Here is a 21,171-nt window from a genome sequence, read left to right on the forward strand (position 1 = left end):
TGAACTTTGGGCATCAGTATTTTGTTTCAGCAACAAGAAAAGTAACTAAGACACTAAGGCTCCATGTCTAACTCAGTGAAGGAATCTTGAAACTATTTTCTTTCTTGTTTTTATGACTTTTGTGAAGAATGTAAACACATTAGTAATAACAGCCATTTATTTGAAGTATCAATTTTTATTAAAAAGTGCATTTTGATTAATTTATGATCTAGGTAAGCTGTAAGGTATAAGTATACTCTCTGGAATAATAACTTTACAAAGATTTAAAACAAACAAAATTTTAAAAGCCTTTTTATTTCCTTCACCATTATTGTTTTACAATACAAATATCACTTTGTGAATACACAAAAAACCCTACAGTAGATAATTCTGCTGCACGTAAAATACAGAATGGATATATATACTTCTTCATTCTTAAAAAACTATTTTGTTCTCCACATTGGCAAGTATAGAATAGAATACTTCCCCAAACATATATATGTTAGGAGTAAAACTTACGAGTTACATGCAGTTTCTGCACAAATATATTTTAAAGAAATAAATCTCTTTTGTTGTTGACCAACAAAATTGTCATGAGAGTATGGACAACTAATTTGTAGCTTTCAAGTTTTAGATAAGTGATCATTTTCAAAACTCTCTTTAAAAAAAGATATTCATGGCTGTTTTCATAGAGTAGTTAAAATTAAACTACCAAATAGATGATAAAATAATTTAAGTGGTGTCACTGCTACCTGCTCACAATATGTGAACAAGCTCTGACTGTAATAAACATCCCCATTCTTTAATTCAAAGCAATTTTAAAACCATAAGCAGTCTTCTGATTTAATTTAGCTATAAATGCAAAATTTTGTAGTGTATACATAGGTTTATATTTTTATGGAATACTTTATTTTAAATAAAAACATTTAAGATTGCCTACGAACCATACAATCAAGACAAGAAAGGCACTAGAAACATAGACACATTTCTCTCCCAAGAAGCATTTTACATTTTAACTCTCTTCTCTCTGACATGTAAAAATCTTTAAATTTGGTTTTCATAACATCATTTTGAAAAATAAAGTTAGGAAACACTTAGAAAATCACTTTATAACAGAATCTTTTTTTTTTTTTTTGCACTTTTTGACACACTGTCTCTGTTGATTTTACGAAATCCAAAGTTACCAAACTTCTCTGTGTCTGTCATTTTGATTTGAACATTGGTGCAACAGGTAGGAAGATTTCAGAATTGAACCCCATTCAGGTACTTAGAAACCTTCATAGAGACATTTGCTAGAAAATGGCTTACAGCCCAATATTTGGGGCAAGAGATATGAAAAGTATGTTTTCCCAAGAAAATAATATGCTTTATTTCCAGATGTGACTGGAAAGACCAGAACTTATGATATAAAAGCTTACATTTATACTGCTGTTTCATATACAAAGGAACATGGTGGTCGTGGGTCATGTAAATCCCAAATTTATGAACAGAAAATGTGTACAGTGCATGATACGTTAAATTTTCTTTATTGTTGTCCAACGCAGGTCCTTTGGAGAGAAAAAAAGATCACAGTGCTGACCAGGTAACTCAACAGGTTAAGTCAAGGTAACTGTTGAAAGATAATAGAATTAGGGAGGTGTTTATTTTATGGCATCTTCTCTCATGGAGTTCTTAGCACTTCGGACAGTTCCTCATTCCCCAACTTTGTGTAGCTGTTATGTGTCGTTCACCAACCGGCTGTATTTAACTTGCTTACCAAGGTGGACTACTGGCCAGGGAAAAGGCCAATGGTAAGATCGAGGTACAATTCCCTGAACGTTCTTTTCAAAGTACTGAAATGGCCTGTACCACCACACCCTGGCCAGGAGGTTCATCTGGGAAGCTTCCTTTAGCACCTAAATAAAAAAGAAACATACAAATTATTCTGACTCTCTTTTTGCTTTAATTTCAAATACTTTGCATGCTAAAAGTCACAAGGGAAAGCCTGCCATGGTAGTGTACTCCTGTAATTCCAGCACTCAGGAGGCTGAGGAAGGAGGATCACTGCAAGTTTGAGGCAACCCTGGGCTACCTAGTGAGTCCAAGGCCAACCTCAATTACAAAGCAATACTCTGTTTCCAAAAAAAAGAAAAAAAAAATCACAAGGGATCTCAGACCTGCCCCATGTCCACCCACATATCCCAGTTTCACTCTCAGGTCACCACTCCATCCTCTGCACACATTTGCAAACTGGGCCACACCCCAGCTGTAAATCAAATAATCTCTATTCTGACAGGGCAAAATCTTGTGACATACTGATCTATTGTCTATCAATAAACACCCACTTAGCTTTTTATTCACTCTTCTATGCAGAAAACTGGTGCTGGGCCCAGAGTAATGGGAAGAGAGAAGGAATGTAAATGAAGCAATGGGCAGGAGTAGAGCCACCTCCAGTGCTGAGGAGGGGCTTCCGAGGTGACGTACCACTGCCACCAGTGCTGAGGAGGTGAGCCTTCCAGGTCACCGTACCACTGCCCCCAGCACCAAGGAGATGAGCCATGAAGGCACCAGCATCACACACAACCCCCACCCCCACCCCTGTTGAAATGAGAAGATACATAAACAAATCTCAAAACCAGACTTCCAGATCACCTAAAATCACCTCAAAGGGAAATGAGATGGAACAATCTGATACTCAACCACCTGGACTCCCTGAACTGGCAACAAAAGAGGATCTGGAAAAAATGAAATCAGAAATAATTTCTCACATAACAGGAGAGATTGTGCCCATAGTGCAAGACATGATTAATAAATCTAGAGAGGACACAGATAAAACAACAGAGGAACTGAGGAACATGATGCAATCCCAACATAGGAAACAAATGGAATTCATAAAACAGATGCATAAAACAGATTTCCAGGAGATTAAAAACTCCATTGAAAGTTTATGCAGCAGAATGAGCCAATATGAGGACAAAATTTCAGATATAGAAGATATGATTGCAATTAATGACCAGGAAAACAAAAATTTCTTTAAAATAGTAAGGGAGCACATGAAATCAATCCAGCAGCTGCTAGACGATGCAAAGAAGAATAACATTAGACTGATCAGAGTCAATGAAGAAACAGGAGAGAGTGCAGATGACATAAAAAAACTTCACAGAAGTGATGGCAGAAAACTTCCCAAACAGAGGAAAAGAACTTGACATACAGACAAGTGAGCCATATAGGACACAAACTAGCCTTCATCAAAAAAAAATGTACACATAGGCATATATAGTTAAGATCCCTGAAACCCAACAGAAGAACAAAATTCTACAAGCATTTAGAGAAAAGAAACAAATCACATACAAAGGAAAGCCCATCAGAATCACAGCAGACTTCTCAACACAAACCCTCAAGGCAAGAAGAGCTTGGAGTGACGTACTTCAAGCCCTAAAGGAAAACAGCCTCCAACCCAGATTGATGTACCCTGCAAAACTATCTTTCAAAATTGATGGAGAAATAAGATACTTTCATGACAAAGAGCACCTTAGGAACTTCATGAATACCAAACCAGCACTCCAAAAATTTTTAGACAATATCCTAGGAAAAGACAATGACGATCATAATCCCAGGAAGCCCAGCAGAAAGAATCCATCCAGCATGACAAGAAATTAAATGTAAAGGGGGGAGAATCCAACAAAAAGAAAAAGTCATGACAATGATAAGTATAAATACATATCAGTTATAACCATCAATGTTAATGGTCTCAAATCACCAATCAAAAGAAAAAAGACTAGCAGAATGGGTCAAGAAGCAAGATCCAACAATATGCTGCATATAAGAAACAATTCAAAAAGAAATGCATAGACTGAAAGTTTAAGGGTGGAAAACAATACTCCATGCGACAGGAACCTGAAAAAAAGCAGGAGTAGCTATCCTCTTTGCAGATCAAGTGGATTTCAAACCAACACTCATTGAGAGAGACAAAAGGACGCTACATCCGTGTAAAGGGAACAATCCCAGAGAAACAGATGACAATCATAAATATCTATGCACCAAACACTAGCGAGCCCAACTATATAAAACAAATACTAATGGACACAAAAAATCAAATAAGCACTAATAAAATAGTAGTGGGGGACCACAATACCCCACTGTCATAAATAGATAGATCAGCTAGACGAAAAACAAGCAATGAAATACTAGAAGTCAATCAAACTCTTGAACAAATGAACTTAACCGATGTTTACAGAGTGTTCCACACCACAAAATCAGAATACACATTCTTTTCAGGTGCACATAGGCCAGTCTTCAAAATAGACCACACACTCGCTCATAGAACATGTTTAAGTAAGTGCAAAGGAAGTGAAGTTATCCCCTGTATATTATCAGACCATAGTGTGATGAAACTGGAGATCAATAGCAAAAGGAACTGCAAGAATTTCATAAACACATGGAAATTGAACAAAACACTTCTGAATAACCAATGAGTCACAGAGAAAATTAAAGAAGAAATCAGATAGTTCCTACAATTAAATGACAATGACAATACAACATATTGGAATCTACGGGAAACAATTAAAGCAGTCTTATGCAGTCTAATTTGTGATCCTCCCAAGTAGCTGGGATTATACCACCATGGGTATATGTCATCATGCCCAGCTCCTATGTCATTATACTAACACACTTTTTCATTTTGATTCTGAAGATCAATATCACAAGAGACAGAAAAATCTTAGCTCTCTACTAAGAAAAAGAAACTTAAAGACTTCTGTAGATTCCTTGCTCCTCTGCCCTCTCCCCTCCTCAAGCCAGTAGTACCAACCAGGAGCATGAGAAACTAAAATTAAATGGGGAGAAAACTCACTTGCTGATTGGCCATAGTGTGATACCACCAGAAGAGTCTTGTGGTGATGTAATATGCCACCACCACGTCCACAGTGTAGTGGTCATGCGCTAAGAGAATACAGAAGATTCCAACGACACTGAGAAGCCAGCAAATCCAGTGGTACCACCAGAGTCGTCGAGGGGAATCTGAAAAAGAGGAGAAATTTGCAATTGTCCTATGATTCAAAAACACTAAGAGCACTCAACTGTGCTCCTACTGCATACAGTACTTCTGAGTTCAATTTCCTTAGATCTTTCCTTCTGAAAGCAAATCTCTTGGGGTAAATCTCTGCGATCTTATCTGTAACCAAGGCTACAACAGCTGTCTATAAAGTTATTTTCTAGCAATAATAGTTCATATTTGGTTATTATAGTAAGTCCCCAACTTAAAAACATTCAAGCTTCAAACTTTCACAGATACTAATTGACCTCACATTACAAACATTCGTAGATGTGAACAAATCCTAGAAGTAGTCAGACATTGTCACAGTTGTGCTTCTGTGTGGTAGTGTACAAGTAGTACAGTGCTCAATCAGAGCCCAGGATGACCAGAAGCAAGAGGAAAAGCAGTGGTGATATGGAGGGGATTGGTAGGAAGCATAAAGCAATATACACTGTATATTTGTGTGAAAGGTGTGTAAGGCCCACTTTAACAGACTTATGAATGAATCAGACTTACCAACATTCTCCAAGAACAGAAGTCATTTATAAGTCAGGGACTTACTGTACTTGATTCATATAATCACAAATACAGTTTACAAGATGAGTCTAATCAAAAAGGTCAGGTTAATGTATTATGCTTCATGCTAAAAAACTATCCATTGATATTTAATTAAATTCACCTCTTCATAATTTGGGGTTAATGCTTTCTACCAGTGATGGCAAACCTTTTAGAGATGGAGCACAACCCAAAACCCACTTATTTATCGCAAAGTGCCAACACTGCACTCAACACTGATGTTTTAGTTTAGAAAAAAACAACTGTTACTTGATGCTCGGCTGCTGGGGCGACTTGGCTTTCATGATGACGGAGAGGGCTCTGCGTGCCCTTTGTGGCATGTGTGCCTTAGGTTTGCCACCACTGCTCTATACAAAAACCAATACTTATTCATCCATAGATCTTTATATACAGATTACACAATTATCATTGATTTAACCACTGATTTACTTTCCAATTTCTGCAACTATACACTCATCTAAATTTTTGAGATTTTTATTTCCCAAATACAAATATTAGAGGATCAAATGTCTCCCAAAAGGTAGAACACCACAGGAGAAGGTTCAGATTTTTCTTGGATTCCCAAGAGGTCCAAGAACCACTCATTTAATCAATCTTCTCTAAGCATTATGCCAGGGATAGGCACTGCTCTGGGTATCTTGATCAATGAACAAAGCAGGCAGAGATCTGCCTCTGTAGGTAGATTCCCTCCTAAGAAGCATAAGAGACAAGACTATAATCATGATCACTAATCTGTATACTGTATCGGGGATAGTAGAGGCTATGGAAAAATAAAAAGTAGGTAAGCAGGATAAGGGGTTCAGAAGTGATGGGCAATTTGCAATTTTAAATAGAGTATGGTGAGGGTGGGAGTAGAACCTAGTAATACCTGTACTTGATACTTTAACAATACAATAGCAGCTATTATTATTTCTGTGCAACTCTGTTCACAAAGACTTAAGTTAAATATTTTTTCCAGAGTCACAGAGCTAAGAAATGATAGCATCAGGATTCAAGCTCAGAGTTTTGTGACCCAAGGTCCCTGTGTTTCCCAATGTGGTACAATGTATAAACCTTGACATGATTAAAAGATTTCAGGTGTCAACCAGCAGGGGGCAGGAATCCACCTGTTCTTGGCCTCCAAGGCTCCCATTTTCCACATTTGGTTACATCCAGTACAATGGCTAGATGATGCCTGTGGATCGTCAACAAGCATTGCTAGAATTCACTATATCTGATCACATACTAACTTCAAGTAGAATATCTATTCTACCTTCTCTCTCTCATTGCCCTCTAGCACATTTTCTCTTCTCTGTTCTTGTATTTTAAGTTTCTAAGACCAGAACTGGGCTTGTATCTACTCTGCCACCCCTCTCCTCTACTCCCATAATCTATCCATGTTATCTGTTGACTCTTCTGTATTAATCTCTCTGAGCATCCTTCACCTCTCTCCATCCCTGATGCTACCATGGTAGTTCAAGCCATCACCATCTCTTTCTTTGGTTATAGCAGGAGCCAATCACCTAACTGTTCTCCTGGTCTCTAGGCTTGACCCTTTCCAGTCCAACATGCAAACTGCTGTAAGAGTATGATCTCTAAAGCGCAAATATGTTGACACTGCTCCATTGGTCTTAACACTTCAATAAATACCTCATCTCCATGAGAGGGAAGTTCAGACTCCTGTGTGGCTCAGAGCACCCTCCATGATCTGATTCCTACTTATCAGGCCATTTTCACTTCTCATTATTACTGCCACTCTGAATTCCAACCTCTAAACTTCCAGAAAGTGCCAAATGCTCCCAAAATACTGTCAGATTGCAACATACATCCCTCCTCGATGAAAGCACAGCAGACTGGTTTTACTTATTGCTCTTCTTGAGAACTGATTGTATAATGCTTACTAGACTGGTTCTAACAGTAAAATATTAAGGACAATTGAATTTTCTATAAATAGAGAAATAAATAAGTGATCTGTGGTTCATTTATAGTACTTGAAGCATACTAGCAGCAGTTAAAATGAATGAACAAAGTCTCAGTTGTCAAAAACATAATTTGGAGTAAAGAGAGGCAGAAGAATATACATAGCATGATGCTATTTATGTAAAATTTAAAAACTACAAAACAACACAGAAACGTGGAAACAACAGAGGAAAATAAGAGGTGGATGGGGATGAAAAAGTTTTAATCATATACTGTATTATACTTTTTTCTTTTGTAAAAGGGTTATCTGAAGCAAACATGGCAAAATGCTAATATATTTTAAATTTGAACAGTGTATATGGGCATCTACAACACTGTTTGTTTCACAATAAAATATTTTAAGTACTCTTCTTAAAAGAAATTTCCCATGTGGTGTCTGTCTCACTGCTGAGCCTTTTGAGGGGAGATGTCATCACCTGACCTGTCATAGTACCCTCACCATACAGCATAGTGTCGAGTGCTTAAAAAAATGGCTGCTCGGTCGAAACAGTATCTTCTCTCATCCAATCACGTCTTGCTTTCCTCCTGCCTCCTTTACAGCAGTTGTATCACTGGCTTGTGACACACCTGCACGCTCTGCTGGAAAATGCCTCTAGCCCAGCTCTACAGGAAACAAGAAACCTCCTCCAGAAGCACAGTTGCATTCTTCTGCCACTTCCCTAGGCACAGACTGCATCCTAGGCAGGACAAGATGAGGTTGCCAGCCTCTGAATTTTCCCGTCTGGCTTCAGCAGACTTTCCACAAAATGTGGTTTTCCCAAGGCCCAGAGACCCTGGGAAATGGCAAGTGAGGAAACTGTAATGGAGGACGGTTTCAGACTTACACTCTTTGATAAATAAGTAGGTGAGTGTTAGCATGACCGTGTGCCCGCTGTACAGATAGTCCCCACACATGTTGTGAGAACCAGTGATAGACAAACCACCTCCAGCAATTAGCTTCATTATTCTTCGCACTTGGGCTTCCCAGTCACCAAAAAGCTGCCAAGAAAGGAGAAAACAAGATCATCAGACCACAGGAGAGTATGATATGATTATTATTTATATCCAGAATTAGACTTTATTAAGACATCGAAAATCCCTCCCATGAAGCTGGCCTCTTCAATGTTTACCATTCTGCAGGCAGTTCCTGGAAACAGGCCCAACAGGTGAAGAATTTGGCTCCAGAACTTTCCCTACAAATCAGGATTTTTTCTAGCACATTTCAGTAGATGTTTATCCAATTTTTAAAAATTATACAACAGAGAAAAACTGATGGGATTAACTGATTCATCAGATTTGCTTTGGAAAAAGAAAATTTAAATCTCCCAGAAAAAATTGGAGATATATTTTTTGCTATGTTCGGCATAGTACACACTCTACCAACTTAGCTAAAGCACCTGAAGGCTGGGATAGTGACATGCATGAAACAAAGGACTCAGTAAGATGTGTTATCAATCTTCTCAAATTAAAAAACACTATGTAGTGTGGGAAAGGTAATATATTAATCTATTTGCCCCTGATGCAAGACTGTAAAATTGAGGCTGAACCTTTAGAACACTCCTAGAAGGGGAGCACCATCATCAAGAAGAGAGCTGCTCGTGGGTCACTCGGACCACGGCTAGAGTAATAAATGGATACAAGAATAACCTGCTTGTTGACCTTATGTTTGTTCTGTCAAATAAGATATGTGAACAACTGTATTTTACGTTTGTCAGCACTCTTAAATTCTAGTTGGTCAATTTAATCACCATGATCCCTTTACAACATCTAACTGATAACATTCCAGCTTTGGGAAAAGCACGGTTCATTGTAATTTTCCTTCACAAAAAGTCATTCCAAGGTTTCTAGTTGAGGATGACAGGCTGCACAGACCACAGAAGATAGGAATATTTCAATTCAAAGAGATCCTTGAGCGCACAGCACACCAGGAGAAAACTGCCCTACATGGCAAGGCTCAGTGCCAGGGAGCTTTAGAAATTGGAGACTAACAAGAGACACTAGAGTTTCTAGAGATTAAAAACCAGCTTTAGATAAAGGATCAGTAGAATTGAGACTTTTCTAAAGTGACACTGGAAAAAAGAAGGCTTTTGGGAAAATGCCCTCAAATTCTAAGGAATATGATTTCCAACTTAGAATTCTTATTACAACTATACATAAGCTCAGTGATAAACTAAAGCCTTCAAACACACACACACACACACAATTTTAAGATATTTATCAGTATAAATAAAGAGCAAAGAAAAGGATAGGTAATAGAAAATAGGGAGGTAAAACTTTTGCAAAAGGGAGGGGACCAAAAGATGGAGGGAGGTGGAAGAAGGGGAGAGCAAGGGGATGAAAAAGAATCAAGATGTGTCATGTAGTTATGCACATGTACCAACTCCCTATGAGGAATTGTAATCATTTTGTATTAATAAAAAATAAAAATTAAAAAAATGCTTATCACATACATGCTCTTTTGTAGGAGTTATAGAAAGTATGTCTACAAAGCAAGTAAACATAGAGAAGACATAGCCCTTGTAGGGCACCAGTGAAAGGGAGGACCATAAGCTAAGCTGGATGGGGAGCAGCCTCAAGGCTCCAGAGAAATGTCTCCAGGATGACACACAAATAAAACAGGCAATGGGTCTGACAGATCGAGAAGAGTCCTAACTTAGAGGTGAATAAGTACATAGAAAACTACTAAAGCAAAAAGCAAGGCAATTATTAACCCTATAGGAAAATAATATACAGAAAAGGAAAAGTAACTATAGGAAGGAAATTATATGGTTTGGCTGTGAACAGGATTTCCAGAACTCTAATAATGTACATCATAGATACTGTGCTCAACAGTAGACAGAGTACTACAGAGGGGAGGCAAGAATACAGGTGGTAAAAGTGGGGAATGGGGGAAGGAAGAAAAGCCACAAAAGGACACTGAATCCTTTGCACTCAAGAGATGTGAGGGTATACACATAAAAAAGTCTGTGAAAAGAGTTAAAGATATTATAGTAAATATAACAAGATTCAGAAGAAAGAGTTAAAAGAAAGTAGGAAAAGGGGCTAGAAGGTAATCAGGGCCAGATTACTGTTTTTCATAATATGATTAGTAGAACAGTTTCATTTTTAAACTGCATGTCTACATAAACATGATAAAACTTTAGTCTCAAATTAAAAGTGTGGTTTAGTTTTGTCATAATGGATAATATGTAGAAGAAAAGTATTGCAAAACACTTTGGGATCTTTTCATTTTTCATTATTTCAAGTTATTCTCCAAATTACCTCTGTTTTGAAAAGTATAAATCATATTCTGAAAGCAGTATCATTCCCTAATTTTCCCTCTCATGTTAGCAGGAAAATCTCCATAGGGGAGACTGTATGCTGCAGCAGGGCGAGGGGAGAGGAAGTAAATGTTACTGAGGAAAACATCAAAAAAATCATTTTGCATTTCTTACACGTGTCCCTAAAACCCCTAAGCTTTTTTTCTAGAACATCTTCCCATGTTTGCCAAAATTATGCAAGGGGAAGACAGTGTTAAACTTAATGAGAAACGAGACGATGGACTTTTATAACTACTGTATATAAAACATTTGAATTATATATAAAAAAGCTAACAAGTACAAGAGAAATTATAAAACTGCAGCAGAAACAATATTTTTACCATGTACACAGCATATAGAATGCAAGTAAAACAAGACTGACTCTGGAAACAAAATTTATGAAAAGACAGGGGATATGACCAGATGGAGGTATAAACTCTGTCAAATAGAAATAAAAATTAACATTTACAGGAGCTTATGTTTTCCCATGTCAAGTTGGCAAAGCTGTAAAAACAAGAAAACACCAATGATTAGGCAGGTACAAAGACTCCTTTAAAGCAGAGGCTGCCAATAAAGCAGAAGGAAGAACCAGCCTGGATCATATACACTGGTAAAAATCACAGCTCTCCCAATGATTTGCTGCATGACCCTAGGCAGTGGAACCACGATAAGCATTAATTTTCTTGTCTACAATTGGGAAGGGCATACTTATGACTACTGGGAAAATCTCTGAGGAAAAAAAAAAAGCCATCATGGCTAATCAGCAATTTAAGCAGCTATAGCCTCTGACCCAGTTATATTGCTTCCAGGAGTCTCCCTCAAAATGATCCCCAGTATGAAGAAAAGCTTCCTGGACAAACATCCCACTGTAACATAAAAGGCAGCAAACTGAAAACAATCTAGGAAAGGACTGGTATATAGCTACTCCCTTGCAATTCAAATCATGGGACAGGGACAATGTTGGCAAGATGGATAGTCTGATGCAAACACACTCTCAAGTCCTCAACTATACCTACTGACTCAGAATCAGGTGGTTCAAATGGACTCGTAACTTTGAGAAACAATGACCCAGGATGTGACTACTTAATAAATTACTAAAAAGTAACTTTATCATGATTGTGCAGGAAGTTTATGCTGTAAATATTTTTGTCTATTAAGAGGGAAAACCAGGAAATAAAATGTTTGGTAAACATAACTGTTTTCAAAAAAAAAACTATGTATAGAAAAAGTCTAGAATTAAAATATGCATAGAAAAAGTCTAGCATTAAAAATGTTCACAGGGGGAAAAAATGTTCACAGGGTTAGCAAGGCAATGGGGAGGGTCTCTCTGGATATCTGTTCCAGGACAGCTTTTGTTCCTTCTTTTCCTTGGGCCAGAGAGAAATGATTCTTTTTATTTTTATTTATCATACTGGGGATTGAACCCAGGGAATGCTGAGCTACATCCCGGCTCTTTATAAATTTTGTTTTGAGACAGGGTGTCACCAAGTTGATCATGATGGCCTCAAACATGCAATCCTCCTCCCTCAGCTTTCTGAATACCTGGGATTATAGACATGAGCCACCATGCATGGGATTCTTCTGAAGCTCTGTCTGTTGGCAATGAGTGTAGTTCTGGGCTTTTTTTGCTGCCTTTAAATCTAGGTAGGAGAGGTAAGTGAAAAACACAAAACAGGAAAATTGGGGCTGGATCTTTCATAATTTGCCTTTTGGTTTTCTTCCTCAATCTGCCTGCTACCATTTACTTTTGAACCTGAAAGAGGTACTGTACATATTTTGCAGTATTTCTGGCTGAAGTGAGTAGAAGGAAAGGATGGAGCATGCCTATTATTCTACTGTAACTGGATTTGGACTCTCCCTTCTCTCCCCTCTCAGTAAGCTTCTGACTGACCAGTTTTGAAAGCAGTGTTAAATTGGGGACCCCTGAATAAAAACTTGCAGTGAATACTACAAAGTGATGACAAGAAATTTTTGGATTTGTATGGTCTTAAAATTTAAGAAAACTTTCTCCATATGCTTATGAACAGCCAAGATATAACATATATTTGTCGAGTCTCTTTAACAATATCAAAAGACAGAAACTGACAGCAGAAAAGGGCTTCTGAATAAGACACCACATCAGGGATATCAGTGAGCCTTTAGCTACTAAAAAACAGGTCTCCCAAAGTATTTTTCAAGGCCAAATAACACCTTGTTCTAATGACAGTCTGTACGTGCTCATGCAGCCTCCAGGTGGCCCAGGTACTGGCTTTCTAAGGAACTTCACTGGGAGGGGAGACGCTGCCGCTGAAACCCATCAAACCATGCTACACAGATCACTGGCTTCAGCATAACTGATGAAGGGCTGAAAGTGAGAGCTAAGAAGTAGGAATGTTATTTAAAATAATTCTTGGCCTTTTCTAATACTTCCTATTAGAGCATCCCAGAAAAATCAGGAAGGCAGAGCCTATCTCAATTACTAGGTACCCCAGTAGTGGAGCTCAGACTGCAATCCAAGTCCTTGTAATGCACTGTACAGCAGTATTTGGTTAGGGACAGAATACACAGATGACAGTTGTCCTGTAATACTATAATGGAACTGAAAAATTCCCATCATCTATGGATCTCATAGCCATTGTACTAGTCACTTGTTGGTGGTGATATAAACCTACTGTGCTGCCAGTCACATAAAAGCATACCTCATACAATTATGGACGCTACAAAGTACTGGATAATGGTAACAGCTATATTATTGGTTTATGTACTTATTATACTGTATTTAATTGTTATTTTTAGAATGCACTTGTCTTAGTTACTTTTTTCTCATTGCTGAGACAAAATACACAACACCTACAAGTTCAGGGAGGAAAGGTTTATTTAGCTCTACAGTTTGTAGAGGTTTCAGTCCATAATTGGCTGGCTCCAAGGGAGGGTGGCATCACAGAGGAGAAACAGTTCATGATGAGCAGAGGGTAGCAAAGCAACAAGGGACCTTAACAGTATCTTTCTGCCCCTTTTATCCAGACTACTTAGGGTGGGTAGCATTCACACCTTTAGTCCTTGTGCCCTTGAGCCTGGCATTGCACCATGAATCAATTCCAGTGTCACACACTCTAGATCCAGCTGCCTCTGAAAAAGCCCCACCTATGACTGCATGCATGAGGCTTTGGGGGGACATCTAAACACAAGCCATAACAGTACTCCTTCCTTATATAAAAAAAAAGTTAACCAAAAACCAGCCTCAGGCAGGGGCTTCAGGAGGGATACCAGAAAGTGGTACTGTATTGTTAGAAGATAGTTCCATGCACATTATTGCCCTTGAAGACCTTCCAGCGAGACAGAATGTGGAGATGGTGACACTGATGATCTTGACTCTGTGTAGCCAATCCTGATGTGTTTTTGTCTTAGTTTTTAACAAAAATGTTTAAAAAGTAAAAAATTTTTTAAAAACCAGAAAAGCTTATAGAATAGGTATAATTTTGGGGGGGCTGCTGGTGGTGGTTATGGGCATTGACCTAGAGTCTTTGCACTGAGCTATTATCCTAACCCTTTAAAAAAATTTTTTTCGGCCGGGGATTTAGCTCAATGATTTTGTCTCCTGCTGTGCAACCTCAAGGACCAGAGTTCGATCCCCAGTACAAAAAAAAAGGTGGAAAAAAAATTTTTTTTGAGGCAAGGTCTTGCTAAATTGCTCAATTGCCCAACCTGAGCTTCCACTTGTGATCCTCCTACCTCAGCCTCACATACTGCTGGGATTACAGATGTGTGCCACCACACCTAGCCAGAAAGAAAATATTTTTGTACAGATGTACAATGTATCTTACATGTACAATGCATCTTACATGTACAATGCTATATGTTAAGCTATTATTATGAGTTAAAAGTTAAAAAATTATAAAGTAAAAAAGTTACTTTATAGTAATCTAAGGTTAATTTGTTATTGAAAAAAATTAGTATATCTAAGTGCATAGTGTTTAAAGTCTACAGTAGTATACAGTAGTGTTCTAGATCTTCACTTTCCCTCACCACTCACTAATAACTCAACCAGTGCACTTCCCAGTCCTGCAAGCTCCAACCAGGCTAAGTGCCCTATATAAGTGTACCTTTTTTCTCTTTTATACCACATTTTTATTATAACTTTTTATGTTTAGATATATAAATGCTTATCACTTGTTACAGCTGCCTACAAAATTTGGTATAGTCACATGCTACACAAGTTAGTAGTCCAGGGGCAGTAGGGTAGTATATCATGTAGCTTACCCGACACAGGTCACCCCGACAAGGTTTGTGTAAGTACTCTATGACATGCATACAATGATAAAATACCTATTGACACAAATCTCAGGATGTATCTTTGTCACTAAATGACATAATATTTTGCTATTTGCAAAACTGCTATCTTGCACACTACCAATCCCTCATAAACTTAGTTAAACCAGGAACTGGATACATATAAAGTAACTTTTCCTTTAGCATGTATCTTACAGAAGTAAAAGTGTAGTATCAATGCACATTCCAGCACCACTGTCAAATGTCCCTTAATAAATTCATTCACTCATTCATTCATGGAATATATTTATCATAGGAAATAAAGCTCCGTATTAAATACCCAGACCAAAGATCAAACCTGCTAAAGGAATCAAATAGTGGAGACAGAGAAGACTGGTGGGACCCTTGTCAGTCCATATTGTGAGCAGCCTTCTCTTAGGAACTGTGCAAAACACACTGCAGTCTCCTTCCACTTCAAGCTAGCAAATGACTAAGGCTTCAAACAGCTGGAAGTATTCCATTTCTACATTTCCCAAAGCCTTCCTAACCAATGACAGATATTTAAGAATTAATTCACATGACAGAAGTGTCCTTTAGCCTGACCATGAAGCCCCCACTGGGAAGGTGGTCGGTTTGAAAGTGTGATCAATGTTTTAAATTTCACAGCAGCAGGAGTGGCTCAAAGCAGCCCCTTATCATTTATTCTGCCTTACTTTACTCTTACCTAGTTGGACAATAAAAAAAGGAGTGGTAGGGTGGCTTTACAGAATAAATCAATTATCTTCTGTTTTCATTGTGATTCTAATCTTTTAATAGTTTCCTGTCAATTATCTCATTATATCCTCTCAAGCCTGTCAGGTGAGGTGGTTGGTACAGATGTTCTGATGTTCATATTAGAGATGAGCACGTACATGGAGAGGCTACTGACCAGTACATGAGGTCACACACAGTGACTCAGGATTAGAACTAAACATCTTAGCTCTGAGCCAAACAATATTACTTTTTAGATCTCACTTGCTATTGTTGCAAACACCTTTTGAAATAAGAGGGAAGTCCATGGCTAGGCAACAGAATCACCTTTTGTTGTTGTTCTAGTAAAACAGAATCAGTTTTGCCATCTTCTGTTCCTTTGTCTTCTTAAAGATATTAATTTGACTTTAACTCTCCTTGCTTCATATTGTGTTATCATGTTCATGCTCACTTTTGTAGGAAAACTGAACACAAATCTAATCTCAAATTCCTGCTTTGGGTTAATGATGTAGGCAGGTGGCTCTGGACAAACCATTGTACCCATTCTGGCTTCAATTTTCTCATTCGCAAAATAGCAATGACAAGACTTTCTCATTTTTAACTGATATCCACCAAAGTATATATGAAAAATGACTGGTAAAATATTGCTCTATAAATTTAAGGCAGCATTACCAAGTTAGGTCTATCTTTGGGGGGCTAATTCTTAAATGAGAACTCAATGACTAATACCCAACAAATGAAACTGGAATGAGTCTCCTTAAATATGCAGCCCTGTAGGATGAGACTTCTCTGAATTCTTCCTCCATCTGGTAATCATTCCACTCCCAGAAAGATGTGGTCATCCATACATATTATGCCCACCACAGCCAATGAGGAGCAGAGAGGTTTCACTATGCACTCTTCTTCAACTCATAAAAACTTTTTAAAAGACTCTTTGCTGCACTTGGCAATGAGGGATTTGGTTCTCTACACTTTTCCATGCTCAAATGCATTCATCAATTCCTATATTAAGCAGCCTTTTGGGGTTTTTTTGGGGGGGCAGGGGGTCTCTAAGCAATTATCAGCAATAAAATATTAAAGAAATACCAGCTTCTCTTTCAGCAAAAATTTGAAATTTTTTTCGTGGCCTCTAATAAGGAGATTATAAAGAAGCTTCATAAACTCTTTAGGTCAGCTATGGATTCCCATTACCCATATTCTTTTTTTTTTTTTTTTTTTTGTTTGGTACCAGAGATCGAACTAGGGTCCTTGAACTTTTGAGGCAGGCAGCAGAAACACTGAGCTAAAGCCCCGACACCCATATTCTTATTTATCACATTAAAAAAAAGAAAAAACAGTATTTCAGCCAGGAGTAGTGATACACACCTGTAATCTCAGTACTATGGGAGTGTGGAGGCCCTGGTTCAAACCTCAGGACCACAAAAAAGAAAAAAAAAATCCAGTATTTCAGTCAGGCAAGAGTTCTCCTTTTAAAATTATATTTGCCTTAAATTTTGAGGGGCTCCTTGAGCCTATTTGGTCACGGAGACTTGCCAAAAAATAATTTCTCCCAGCTTTTATTTAGAACCTTTGTACTAATAGCAAGCATTTTGGCAAATGAACAGTATCTCAGTTTTGTGGGCGAGGTAACTGGCTCATTAATTATCAGCATTTTGTCACATTCTTTCCTTTCTCACTTTTTTCCCTTGGTCATGAGACCCAGTCAAATACAAAATAACATTTTTCCCCTAAATACAAAAACAAGGACTTTCTCTTCCAAAAAATATGAAATTTAACAATACAGTTCTATCACACTTAATAGCCAGTCTACAGTCGAACTACCCAATAGTACCAACAGTGTCTCTAGAGCTTTGTCCCCCATCTGCATTCCATTCCATCAGAGATACACACTGAGGCTACTGGTCACGGCCTCTTAGTTTTCTACAGATTCTCAGTCTTGCTTCCCTCCCTCATGACATTTACATTTTTGAAGGGTTCAGTCTAGTTTCTTTACAGAATATTCCTCCAGTTTGGTTTTATATGTTTAAATTCAGGTTAAAGGTTGGCAGAAATATTACGGAGAAGATGTTATCTTTTTTTCCCTGTGACTTCAAGAAGTACTTGATGCCAGCAGTCTGCTACTGGTTTATTCACTTGGTTATGGGAATATCTTGTATATTTTCCCATTAAATACATACCTTTGTCCCATTATAATTAATAAGCAATTCGTGATTTTAAAATGTTAGGCTGTCCAACCTTTTACCCATTGGCTTTACCATCATCCATTGATGACTATAAATTATGATTTTTGAATTATTATTATGAAGGTTACAAAACAATGATTTTTCTATTTCTACTACATTTATAAGTTGATCTTTTCTTGAAAGGGCACTGTTTACTAATTTTAAAAGCTTTTATGAATTTATCATAATCCAACATGATCATTATTCACCGTGATGCTTAAATGGTCTAAAATATGGCCCGTGGGGGGGGGGGGCTGGGAACACAGCTCAGTGGTAGATTTCCAGAACTGAAGAGGGGAGGAGAAGGGCTGGGAGGGGATGGAGGGGAGGGGAGAAGGGAGAGGAGAGAGGAAAGGAAAGGAAGAAGAAAGAGAGAAAGAAAGAAATGAAATAGGAAGGAAGGAAGGAAGGAAAAAAGAGAGAGAAAGTGTGGTCTGTGGGAACTCTCAAACAGAACATGGCTTCTGAACAGAAACCACTGGGGCCTGTCATATGTAGGCAGCTCTAGAACCCACCTACCAGCACTGACACCATGAATAAGGATTCATGTGCAGTCATACACTGGTATCTCTGATGAGGCTGTTTGGAATTCCTCAGTAAAAAACTGATTTTAGAGACCTCTTCACACTAGATTTCTGTCAACATTTAGAAAATTTTTTATATCTTCCCAGTGTCTCCTAAACACAGGCCTCCCTGCCCTAATGTAGGCCTCCCTCACTTTTAATTCAGACAGCCACGCAATAGCAAAACTTCCCTCCCTCAGGTGAAGTACTAAGAACAGATACTTGCAAAACTTCTTGTATGTCACTTAGCACATATAAGACATTGAGCAGGTCACTTATTCCAAGTGCAATTTCTTCCCACTCAGTGTTGTGAGAATTAAAAATAAATTTACAATCATATCAGACCAAAAAAGGGACACATAATTTGACACCATTAAAAGTCCACCTCTATCCCTCCTTCCCTCTTTCCCAAACACTCCACTATGTGTATCACTGGAGACAAATGTTTCCAAAAGTCCATCTCATAATGCCGCTGCTAAAACTTCTGCTGGCTTTCTCTGGCCACTTTATGAAGTCCAGACTCCCTAAAGAAGGTAAAATCTGCCATAGCCCTGCCCATAGCCTGCCCATCTTGGCTTCCTCCTTGACCAGTTGGCCCACAGGATCATACTCTCGAGCACACCTAACTTTACTTTATTCCCTGATTCCCTTTCACACTTTTTTTTCTCCACCTGACAAACTCTTCCTCTCTCCATTTCTACTTGGAAAACTCCTACTCATCCTTCTGAGGCTTGGCTCAAATAGAGCCTCCTCTGTGCAGTCAGCACTCCCAGCTCTGAGCTTCTGTCTTCTTCTGTGCTTCCATAGCAACTGAGCTCCTCTTGTTCATTCAGGAAGGGTGGAGCAAGCTGGGGAGTAACCTGTTGGCCTGCATGTGGCTCGTGATGTCTACTGGAGAGAGCAGGAGGCACTCGCCTTATACATTTATACATGCTCAAAATTTACCACTCTGTTCACACAAGGCAGGTTTTCTAGAAATGTTTGTTCTGGAAATAAGCAACCTGCTATTTACGAAATGAAATCACACTAATAATCTGCCTGTTGTACAGTCTGGAAGAATGGTGTCTTCCTTCTAATAAAAAAAACATCATTCAAAAATGCATACATCAAATGTTAATTGTAAGACAAGAATCATAAAAGTAAAGAGTACAATTGGAATCATGTAAGAAAAAGATAAAGGACCACAGTAATGACAGAAATATTAATAGTACACAGGGTGAGTGATTTTTTAAAACTTTCCTCTTTTGTATTATTTCAGAGTATGTAATAAATGTACAGTTTATTTGAAATAAAAGGTTTTTTTTTTTGGTATTGGAGATTGAACCTAGGGCCTTGTGCATGGTAGGCAAATACTCTACTACCATGAGCCTACATGGTGAGCCCTTCTTTAATTTTATTTTGAGACAAGGTTTCACTAAGTTGCCCAAGCTGGCCTTGAATTTGTGATCCTTTTGGTTCAGCATCCTGAGAACCTAGGATGATAGGTGTGTATCATCATGTCCAGTTAAAAAGTAATTTTGGGGGCTGGGGACTTAGCTGAGTGGTGCTGCACCTGCCTTGCAAGCGCAAGGTCCCGATTTCAATCCTCGGTACCAGAAAAAAAAAAGTAATGTTTTTAAAGGGAGAGAAATGATTTAGTACATTGGTATCTTTTTTATTTCTTAAAAAAGAAACAGTAACAGCTGAGAGAGAAAAGGGAGAGTAAAGAAAAGACGGGTTGGGAAAGTTTACTGGAAATTATATATATACAGAAGCAAGGAAAAAGTGAGAACAAACAAAAAGGAAAATTATACTGACAGTAAGTAACTGGGAGGCAGGCAGAAGATTAGGTAAAAAAAAAAAAGAAGTGATAAATTCCACACAATTCAAAAGGAAGACATGAAGCTATTTTAGTATTGGAACCAACCATATTCTGAAGCCATGATAAGGTTAGCAGGAACCAATTGGATTATCAAAATTTGCCAATATGGAGAGCACGTGGAATACTCAAATAGCTACCTGAGAAAGCACAAAAAGTACTAAAAATGAGCAGTCATTTGCCTTGTAAGTCTAAGCTCATTCTGGAAAAGGAAATTGCAAAGGCTGGTGATTACTACATCACAGCCCAGCAGCAGGTTGAAAGAAGAGCTTTGATCTTTCCAATCTGTGCACTGAGACAAGCTGACAGTGGCAGAAGAATGAATATGAAGGTCTTTCTGCTATTGCTGTTGTATTTTATTGCTCCACCAGCAATCAGCCTTAGATGCCACCCAAACATGACCCCTGTTCAAAAGTGGGATATGTGTTAAAAAACAAACAAGTCTTTCAAGTTCTAGGGATAAATTCACTGAAAACTTCGCCTCCAATAAATACATCAGCCAGCTTAATGCCTCTGTGGTATAATCTCTTTTCAAAGGCTTTCACACCTAAGGTCACCACGGATACCATAAAACAGAACCAAGATATATCTCATGTTAATGCTTAGTCATTATTAGATTAACTCATCAGTAATTATGATGAGAGACGAAAACAGTAAATTATTTCTTCTCTTTGATTAGCATTAGGCTGTGTATCTGAGGACTAGAATATACACATTTTTCTTT

General features: G+C 38.1%; 1 protein-coding gene across 24 annotated transcripts in view; it reads right to left on the reverse strand.

Moving 5' to 3' along the window:
- Positions 1 to 274: 274 nt before the first annotated feature.
- The window catches only part of Sgms1 (sphingomyelin synthase 1), a 381,142-nt gene continuing 360,245 nt past the window's right edge, over positions 275 to 21,171 (reverse strand). For all 24 annotated transcript variants that reach the window (XM_087185555.1, XM_087185553.1, XM_087185554.1 and 21 more), the window contains 3 exons: positions 8,353 to 8,506; positions 4,811 to 4,977; positions 275 to 1,874 (listed from right to left, as the gene is read on the reverse strand). In XM_087185555.1, the coding sequence (XP_087041681.1) occupies positions 1,695 to 1,874; positions 4,811 to 4,977; positions 8,353 to 8,506 (501 nt within the window). In that variant the 3' untranslated portion in view covers positions 275 to 1,694. The remainder of the gene's footprint in view (positions 1,875 to 4,810; positions 4,978 to 8,352; positions 8,507 to 21,171) is intronic.

This window comes from Heterocephalus glaber, unplaced genomic scaffold (genome assembly GCF_053883595.1).
Source record: "Heterocephalus glaber isolate CG9 unplaced genomic scaffold, H.glaber_assembly_v1.0 deba00001497, whole genome shotgun sequence".
In the NCBI taxonomy this organism is placed as follows: domain Eukaryota; kingdom Metazoa; phylum Chordata; class Mammalia; order Rodentia; family Bathyergidae; genus Heterocephalus; species Heterocephalus glaber.